At 43.0% G+C, this 10,701-nt stretch overlaps 1 protein-coding gene across 2 annotated transcripts in view; it reads right to left on the minus strand.

Moving 5' to 3' along the window:
* The window catches only part of ACSL1 (acyl-CoA synthetase long chain family member 1), a 46,417-nt gene that overhangs the window by 34,366 nt on the left and 1,350 nt on the right, over window positions 1-10,701 (minus strand). For both annotated transcript variants that reach the window (XM_075091244.1, XM_075091243.1), the window contains exon 2: window positions 1,479-1,706. In XM_075091244.1, coding sequence (XP_074947345.1) covers window positions 1,479-1,673 — 195 coding nt within the window. In that variant the 5' untranslated portion in view covers window positions 1,674-1,706. The remainder of the gene's footprint in view (window positions 1-1,478; window positions 1,707-10,701) is intronic.

Consider the following 10,701-nt stretch of genomic DNA (forward strand, 5'->3'; position numbering starts at 1 on the left):
ATTTCTATGCTCACTCAGTGATGGTTAAAATGGGTCACTGGGCACTGGCCTACCAAATCAAAGCTTTCTAGAGATGGGAAATGACCTGGAACAGTAATAAATAGGATTTTTTTTCTCACATATAAACCTATGAAGATTTATTATCAGAACATGTAGAAACCTGACCCCAGTCACTGACTTCATTTAACTTTGTTAGAGGCAAAGGAAATAAGTCACAAGTAAGAATTAAGCAGAAGCTTATTTATAGTCCAAAATTATTATTATTATTATTAATGAAAAGGTAAATTAGATATTAAAACAGTAGAGTTGCTTTCTGCCATGTCTTGTTTTAAGCACATTGCTTACTCCCTAGACCTTTTAATATTGTATTGCTTAGCCAGGAAAAAAAGTTAAGACATAACTTGAGAGCAGTATTTGATATTTTTCTTCTGTGGGAGTGCCAATCCATCTTAACACATGAATAAGAATGAGGAAGTCAAGTGACATTCTAAGCAAAATGTAAGGGAGAAAAGGGAAAATCTATAGTGGTAGTTTCTCACTATCAAGAGTAATGCAAGGAACTAGCAGTCTTACAATCCTACATTTTGTAATTGCCTCCCTTGAATATCACAACCTTTCAAAGCTGCCTCCTTCCTTCAAAAAAGGAAACACCCTGTGTACCCCGAAGAAATACAGAGGCACTCTTGAAAGAATTAAATAAGTGAAAAAAAATCTTGATTCTGTAGTGAACAGGGAAATTGTTACAACTGCTGCTCAGGAAACCTTAGCCACGTAATCAGTTGACTGTATTTGCTTCTAAGCAAATTTGACTTCATTATTATCAAAAACACCACCTAACAGCAACTCTGACTCTAAAGGGCATAAAACAAAAGCTAAACTAGCATATCCAGAGTTTAGCATGTGGTTGCTTTACTTTCAACTTACTTTACGGCTGGCATCTCTTAGCAGGACTAAGATCCTTTCCACAGATCATCTGAGGACAGTTAGTACCCTCTTCATGCTTGTAACCCAATATAAAGTCTCATCTGTCAGCTATTATAAGCTAAATATTATAACAGTAAAGTATTAGCCTAATCAGTATACACCAGCATACATTCTCTGACCCCAAGACCTAATTTAATAGGTCATCACCTAAGCACATGTTCAGGAATTGAAAGCTACACTGTGCCAATTCCAACATTCACAAGTTTCCTCCCACCAGTCAGATCTGAAGCTCAGTTTTCTAAGCACAAAGTTTTTTTCTCCCATGCTAGTTACCACCATGATGACCTCAACCCTCAAATTGGTTTTCAAATTCAAAAAGCAAAAAACTGAGTTCAAGCCAGTTCAAGTGTTTTAGAAAAAAACACTCCCAGAAATGTATTCCCCCCAAAATTAAAAGTTTAGAAACACTTATGTAAATCAGAGTTTTGTCTCCTCAATGCTGCCTTTAGGATTCAAAATTCAGCAAATGACAGCATCCATTAAGTGACACTTACCTCTACTTCCACAGATTGCATTGCTAAATCACATGGTGGTTTTAGTGCTTTCGGTCTTGTTGCATACCAGTAGGTCGTAAGAGCTGCAAAAGCACCGAAGCCCATCAGCGTATTTGTTGGAAGGGTACGCACATACTGTCTGACATCCCCAAGCTCTGGCATTCGTAGGTGTCTAAACAACTCATGTGCTTGCATTGCAGTTCAGTGCACTTGTCCCAATGCTGGAATCTGTTGATATGAAATAAAGTTACACACAAAGATTTTAAATCTCCTTTTGATTCTCTGTAGTTGGAGAACGATGTATGCTTTGTCCTGCTAGCTTCCCGCTATCAAAATAATTTTATCTGCCACTAGGCAGGCAATAACTTTGGACTTCAGTATTGCAACTAGGTAAGCAAACTAGTTCATACTCGAGAAAAACAGGTGGGGTTGACAAGAAGCAATTCCTGCAGGGTTTGAATATTGCTTTTAACAAACAGTACTTTTTTAACAAATAGTTTGCCTTTGTTTTTTTTTTTGAAGGACAGCATTTCACAAACACTAAATACTTACTTGTAGAGTAGCTGTACTATAAGACTGTTTAAACAGTAATTGTCAAACAGGGAAGTCAGGGAGAGTGAGCACTGGGGTATAAGATGTTAACTTGCCTGCAATAGGCTTAGAGAGAGCGTCTTAATCCTATAGTAGCATACCAGGAGCAGGGGTTTTTAATCTCATCTCTTAAGTTCATTAAATAAACTCAGTCTCTCTCTTTTCTACTCTCCCTTCAGTTGTGCACAGAAAGCTCACAGCAGCAAGCTGTCTTCACAGTTGATATCCTCCCATAGCTCCTCTATGCTAGCAAGCTTCCTATTTCTCCCAGCACCCTGCCAGCAATTTATCTCTGGTCATGAGGCAGACTAAAGCAGCATCTAAGAAGGCCCAAGGCAGCAGCACACAGCGATATAATCACGCACAGGAAGCACATTTGATTTCACATTCACAAAGGAAGAGCTGAAAGAGGCTGCTCCCCCCCAGTGCTCGCCGACACGGCTATTCCACAGCAAGAACCAGCTGCAGGGAGGGGGAAAAAAAGGGATTGCAGTCAGCTCAGCTGGTGCTCTCCTCTACCGCCAAGGTCTCAGGGGACATTTGTCACATGCCAAACGCACCAGCGGCTGCCCACTAGGTGAGGGGTAAGCAGCAGGCAGCTGGCCTGCTGGGGCCAATGGCAGCCCGCACCCAGTCACCCCACCGCCCGCCGACGGGTGCCCGGCCGGCCGCAGTGCTCGGCTGCCACAGCGCTCACAGGCGCCTGTCACCAGCTCAGCCTCCGGCCACCCAGCCACGCTGACAATGGCCGCTCTCGGCAGGCAGGAAGCAACGCTTCCCTGCATTGAGCTCTACTTGCTTGGAGAGCCCAGACCTCTTTATTCAGATCATTTAGGTCCGGCCATTTCCTATGGACAATAAAATTAAACACCGGACCTAAAGGACGTCAAAATGTGTGTTTAAACAGCTAAAACATACTGTGTGACTATACACCACTGCAGGACAGCAGCACAGGAGACACTGAAATCCAAGCAGGCAGAATTATATGCTTCTTGGTTTTAAAAAACCAACCATACCAGGCTAAGATTTCATATTTCTACAGGAGAATCTCTAGTTCATAGTCTGCCCTTGAAATCTTCACTGATGCAATCGGTTGTTCAACCAGGCAACAGAAGAGTTGCCTAATTCACAAAAAGTCTAACCAGTATTTGGACAAGGATTTACTATAGACAGCAAAAAGCCATAATAATAGTCCAAAGGGCCCGTAGTTTCACAATGTTAGCAGGACAGGCTGAAGTAAGGTCACAGATAGGGGCAGTGTCAGCATGGAATCAAGTTCCACCTCTGGAAGGGCCCTGGACCCACGGAGCACTCCCCAGGCGCTGCCCTCTCTCCCCAACACTCTTAGCTTTTATGGCATAGCCTCAGGGTACAGGGCTACATCATCTACATTTGCCGTGCAGGGCCACCATAGAAATGCCTTTTGGTTATTTGCACTGTGACACACAGCAGACCATGCTCAAAATCCACAACACACAAGGCTCTAGTAATGGAAGATGAAAAGGTTCCTCTTCATCTTCCTTGGCATACAAAAATTTTTTAAAGAAATCAATTACTGACTTAGTAGTTACGATTACCACGCTGTTGCATTTTATGCACCACATCATGCATTGCAGGCATGAAAACTACCTCTTAAGTTTAAATATACACAGATGAACAGTAAGAATAAAAGGTCATTCCAACAAGGAAGTCTTGGCTTACAAGTTAATTTTGGGTATATCCTAAGACACCATGTTATGGAACTAGTAAAGGGGGCTGTAACGTATGTAAGGGCTAACAGCAAGCTAGCTCTTTTCTTCTCAAGCCCCAGAATAACAGCTTTGGCTTTTAAAAGAACAGATACTCGCTTTCCTCTCTGCATTAGTCATGATGTGTCCTGCACACACACGCTGTATGATTTAGGAATGCAATGTATTCAAAAGGCTGTGATGCCATTACAGCTAACAAGAACTGAAGCAAACATGATCATTTCATTCACATGAAGAGTCCCACTGTAGCCAAGGAGCTGCTATGATTTCAGCCTAGGTGAAGAAAAAAAGATGCATATCACTACTTTTCATTTCCTTGACCAGCTGTTTTAGAGCAGCCTGTAACATAAAACCTTTCTCAAGCAGTTATACTGAAAGTAATCAGTTATGTAATGAAACCTGTTACTGCTCAGGTTTATACTGAGGGATGGCTATATTACACCTTCTGCCTCATCAGCACAAAAACCAGGGTTAGGACAGAGTTTTCTGCAAGACTAAGCAAGTCCCAGCTTTAACACTGTCTGCTAAGTCAAACACAGAAAACAAGAATTGATATAAGACAAAGCCAGATGCAACAGAGAATAAATTCACAATCTTAACATACGCATCCAAGTATACCCCATCAAGAAAGGGGGCTTCAATGCCTCCCTGTCTTCTTTGATCCACCTCAGCATTTACTTGGCTCATGCTCCAATCACATCAGACATCCAGAGTCTTTACCATGACTAAAGGAGAGAAGTTTAGAGCCTTTAGTTTGAGATAGAAATATGTTCCCAGTGGAGCTACTGCCTGGCTTTCAGTCCTTTTCCTCAAGGAAAGACCCCACTAATCCTGCTTGTCTTGAGTGAGAAAAAACCCACGTTCTCTTCACAAACTCAGGTCCTGCGATTGCTTCTCATCCAGACAGGATCTGGACCACAAGGACCAGACTCAGAAACTCAGACCCAGCACAAGACAGGACATAGCAAATTACTGGAAGTCACAGCTGGAGACCCAAAGGAATATGATCCTAGACAAGAGAAGGACCAGTCTGTGATACTCAGGCTGCTACACATAGCAAAAAACACTTGGAGGACAACGGACAACATTTGACATCAAAAGCACTTTTTCCTCAATGCAACCAGTAGACCTTGGTTTGTTTTTAAGTTTAGAAAAAATACCAGATATGGGAAAGTAGTTTTCACAACGGGCAAAACTGCTTCAGCGACAACAACCTGTCCTGGCCACCTCCACACAAGCAGTAGTTTCCAAAATCCAGCCCATGAAAGCCTACCTCTGAACTCATTGTATCAATTAGGCTAAGGAGTTCAGTATGGCTCAGCAAAGCCAGCTCTCTGCTCACACACATGCACACACCCCACAGCACCCAAGACTCATTCTTTACAGCAGAGCCAGTATCTCAAGGCAATGACCAAAGTTGGCAGGACTCTGCCTGTCTTTGCCGCTCCTGCTTTTGGCTTACAATGGACTATTTACAGTGGGCAGCAGCCTGCCTATTGTCTATCCATAGCCAGACATCGTTCGAGTGCAACAGAAGATAACAGGAGAGCAGCCGTCAGCTTCTGTATTGCAAAGAAAACAACCCCAAGAAACAACAGCCTCTCTTCCTCTCTACCCTAATATTTAGATGAACAGCACACTGGCACTGCAGTGGCCTGCCTAAAGGCAGGTCCCCCACATGGTGTAAAAGAAGTGGCTGTGTTATTTCTACAGCCTCTTGCAGGCAGAAGCAAGCTATGAGACAAGTTGCCTATCTCTTATTATGAACAATATGGCCCTGAAATGTTTTCACTATGATATGCTGGAACATGGGATCAGCTGCCTATAACCCTCTGAGTTATCCTGACAGTTACTTGCCATTGCAGTTTGTTGTTTTCTTACTGTTAAGGGTTATGCTGTAGACGTACGTAAAACAGATCCGTGCAAGCTCTTTCTCCACTCATCCTTTGAAAGGGCAAGTGCAAAATTACATTTTAGCTCCTTTATTGAGTATAAAAGAAGGTGCAACAAATAGCTTTGGCTATTAACAAGAGAAATCCTTTCGTTTGAATAACATACGTAATCCTAATCTCAGAGCACATTTACAATCAGTTTAAAATTGAGTCAGTCCAACCTGTCCCAGATACATGGTCCCATGGCCCAATTTGTGCTGGCCAGGCACTCATCTGGTTGTACAGTCACACTAGGGAAGTGATCTGGCAAACATCATTTCCCTGGGTTACTTCTGATGCTAGTTCTCAGCTAGATTAACTCTTGTCTAGTTGACCAGATAGCCATTAGCTCCCAGAAGGAAACAAGACAGCACAGCTGGGTAAAGGGACAGACATTGTAATACTACACCTTAACTATCCAACTCCAAACATTGCATGCAAGTCCTCCCAGAATTTTCTCTGCAGTTAAGACAGTAACTTGACTGAGGTCTTACCATCACCTGTGACAGCACCAGACTAACCAGCAAGGAAACCACAACCACCCTCAAGATAAAGCAAAGGAGCACAGGTAATTGAGACCCGAGGGAGAATCCTCAGTTTAAGCCCTGTATAACATGAATACAAAAGCAAGATGTCTGCTGTGGTGCCTGTCTGTCATGTATGGTATGACAGCCTCTCCTTAGACACAAAGGACTTTCCTGAACAAACCAAGTACTGTTGAACAGTCTAATCCACTACCTACCTCCCCCCCCCCAATTAAAAAGTGAAATCTCATTTTACCCAAAATCACCTAGATTGCCCAGCCAGGCTTCAGAGCTATAAACCCTCCTTTTAAAAGAGTGTAAAATGTGTTCATCTGATTCGTGTCAATATGGAACTGCTTTTGCTTGTGTAACCGAGGGCCGTTCAGTTGACTTGTTAACTGTCTTAATGGTTGGAATGTTGATTGGCGATTTGTTGCTAACAGTGGAAGCATCCTGATACAAAGGAGAGTGCCAAGATAAGGGAAGGCCACAAATCAGCCGGTAGTGATAACAGGGAACTTCTTGGCTCAGAAGGCGCTGAAGCATGAAAACTGGGGGAAAGGTAATTCCGGCAGGGGGAGATTGCGACCACCGACCCAATTCAGGACCAAAGAGACTTGCCCCCCCGCACCTGTAAAGAGCATGCATGCTAATCTACATGGCAAGCGTGGCTAATTTAAATACGGCTGACCAACGGCAAGTGGGATGCTTATCACTGACCAATGAGTGTAGACTTAGGCGTGTTTTTACTAATTGTTATTAATTAAGTAACTGAATATAAACCCTGTAGTATTGTATGACAGTATGCACGTTAGGTAGAAGGATCCCCCCTGCATCCAGCGCTGCTTGCTTGTCTCTCTTCAATAAATTGTAAACTTTAATTGAAATTCCGTTTAAGGCTAAATTAATTATAACAAGAGTAACTGACAGATTCACTTTCCTGCAACAGTAAAGAGGGAAGAACTAAAAAACTGTTAGTGAGGAACCCATTCCGTGCACAGAGAGCAACCAGCAAGTCCTTAATATTCACTCATACACACACACCCCTGGCCTTCAACCCCCTTCAGCCCCACAGTCTGACTCTGAGCAACCACAGGTCATCATGCAGTGGTGGTCAGGTTGCCTTTACTGGTTTACCTTCTGTTCCTGCATTTGGGACAAGGCAGGACCAGAGGGAAGCAGCCTACAAGCTGGATTCAGCCCCATCAGTTGGGCCATGGTGATTTCCTTCATAAGCTGCAACTGAAGTTAAGACTCTCGCTGCAACCTTTAAGAAGCACTACATCAGATATTGATGTGTCAATGCTCTGGCCCCATCTACAGGGAAAGTCACAGCCCTGTCCTCAGACCTTTGGCTGCAAATCCTCTTGCAATCAAACAAAGCAACACCTGGATTCCTGCCTCTTAATGATGTCCAACAAGTAATTGAGTGCACACCAATGAGGTCATTAGAGTTTACTCAAGTTCAGAAGCTGAACCACGTGACAAGAACCTGCTCAATGCCTTTTGTGCAGTTTCAGTCCTTCAGCAGCATTTGGCAACCCTCTATATTAAAAACCCCCTGATACTTCCCACGAAAACCTTTGAGACAGTGATCAATTTAAATTTCCTTTGATCCATGCCTATACACAGACTCACTACACAGTCTTACCAGTTTCTCACAAAATCCCAGTATCCCAGGTTGGAAGGGACCTCAGGGATCATCTAGTCCAACCTCTCTAGGAAGAGCACAGTCTAGACAAGATGGCCCAGCACCCTGTCCAGCCGAATCTTAAAGGTGTCCAATGTTGCAGAGTCAGTCACCCACTGGAATAATCTCCCCAGGGAAGTTGTTCTCACTGTGAAAAATTTCCTTCTCGTCCAATGGGAATCTACCCAAGAGCAACCTGTGTCCATTCCCCCTTGTCCTCTCCATGTGACTCCGTGTGAAAAGGGAGTCTCCATCTTCTTTGTAGCTGCCCCTCAAGTACTGGTACATGGTGATGAGATCCCCTCTAAGCCTCCTTTTCTCAAGGCTGAACAAACCCAGTTCTCCCAGCCTATCCTCGTATAGCAGGCTTCCCAGGCCTTTGATCACCTTGGTGGCCCTTCTCTGCACCCCTTCCAGCCTGTCCCATCTTTTTTGTATAGCTGGGACCAGAACTGGACACAGTACTCCAGGTGTGGAGTTCTCGTCCTCAAAGATCACAGAAGATGCTTACAAAAACCTGCGTTGCAGCCTAAATTACTATGCATTAGAATTGCATCCCTACAACCCTGATTTGCAAGTACATCCTGGCAATCCTCTGTTAATTTAACCTCAATCCAACTACACTTTAGATGCAAATCACCCTACAGAAGCAAACTGCTACAAACTAGCAGCCTTCTGGTGGCATTAACAACTTGAATAGAACATACCAACTTATTCATTCCACTCCTCCCAGGAAAAGGCTACTATTCACAAAGCCCAGTATGCAACATCAAGTTAACACATGCTTCAAGTGCTCATCTCAAATGCTGCAAGAATGGGTTTCTTACTCATACTTCTGTCACCTGAAGTCTAGTGGAAGACAGCCTGGGTCAGACACACAAAGCCACCTTGCATCACACTAGGTAGTGTTTACATTCAGAAGGATGTTTCAAAAAAACATCCCTTAACCCTATGAGACCAGACAGATCAGAATGTACTTACAAGAAGCAACTGGTTCACCAAGTGACCTCCCAACACCAGCATCACAAGAAAGATTATGACAAACCAAGCAACTCCTTGACCTCAGGTATTAGGGTAACCCTGCATTTCCTCTGAGTCAGTAGTAAGAGTAAACATTTTCTTCCAGTTTTCCTAGGAAACTAATCCATCCTCACCAGAGGATGCAGCGCAAGTTTTGGAAACAAGGCACATACAGTACAGAAGTAAAAAGCTTAAGAGTTCTGGGTTTAAGAATAGTAATTCATATAAAAAGCCTGCCAGAAACAGGACATCATGCACTTCTACTATAAGCTGTAAATGGTCCAAGTACAAAACACATTTTTCCTCTAAATCTCTATAAAACTATGCAAGCTGTTTCTAGTCAGTTTTGGACAAACTACCAGCACTACTAAGACTCAAATCCTAACCAAAAAGAAGTACTTTACTATCATATTTTACTCTCTGCAGATGAATATCTCCCAACATGAAAGGCAGCAAGAGAGAGTGGAAGCCTTGTGTTACCAAGTGTCCTTGTTTCAGGAGTCAGGCAGGATCTGCAGAAACGCAAGCCCCCAGCCAGGGTTCAGCCTACTGCCTGTAAAGGTCAATGCTGTACAGCAGTGCTTCCCTGAGCCACACTGCGTTATAAACTCCCACACAAAACCATTTACCAATGAAAAAGTCACCTCCTCCCCTATTTGTAAGGATTTCTGGGGAGTTACCACTCATTAGATTTAACGTATTAAGATATTTTACATATATGAATTTGTAATTTAGCACAGCGGGGAAGTAGGATGCAGCAGACAGTCTATTCATTGGACTACCAGAAACCCAATTTATCAAGCAATGTAACACCTTGGGCCAGAATATCACTCCCTCTCTGCTGAACATTTGAAGAGCTTGGTGCTATTAGCCTTTTTGAGTGTACCCATGTCAATCAACTGTAGTACCAGGATTTAGACAAAAAAAACCAAAACACAATAACCTACTACTATCTTCTGTTGCTCACATGAGTCAAAGTGGTGTTTTCCTGGAGGGTAAAGTGAGATAAGAAACTGCTTACTCTTCCCCACTGGGGATCAACACACCCAGGACAAAGAAGGTATAACCCACCTCTGTCTCCCCCCAAGAAATCCCATAAGGTATTAATTTCTAGGGGAATGATGAGGTAGGGGAGAGTCAGCTACAGAGACTTCACTCAAGAAACAGGGGAGTCGCTTACCCAGATAAGTATTTTAAAGTTGTCTTTCCTTCCATTTTGAATTACCAGTTTTGTTCTTCTGTCAATACCAACCTTGTACTTGCCCTTGACGCAAAAGGTTACTTGGGGGTTTGCTTCTCAAGAACTAAAGACTTACTTCCAACCTCATGTTGGCTGATCTGTACTTGTAAAACAGCATCTACCAAATTTAAAAGCTGCCTTTTAAATTCATTATCATCATGCAGTCCTCAGAATTGGCTAAGGCCATTTGCTCAAGACCTTGAGCAGACTACACACAACAGCTACTTGTAATTACAAGCTTTAGATTTTCCCCATCAGCCATCCCCAGACATTTTCATATTCCAATACAAGCAAGCTAGATATCCTTGAACTTTAAGGAATCAGGCAGTAACAGTATGGTTCCATGAGGAACTTTCTATTTCAATTTTTTTTTCATTATTAACACTGCTATCATTGCAAGAGGAGAAGTATTTTCCGGTAAACTCAATGCCTTCTTGCACTCAGAACTTCTTGATCCAAGAAATCTGATCTAAGGCTCT

The sequence above is a fragment of the Phalacrocorax aristotelis genome, chromosome 4, assembly GCF_949628215.1.
Source record: "Phalacrocorax aristotelis chromosome 4, bGulAri2.1, whole genome shotgun sequence".
NCBI classification, from domain to species: Eukaryota; Metazoa; Chordata; class Aves; order Suliformes; family Phalacrocoracidae; genus Phalacrocorax; species Phalacrocorax aristotelis.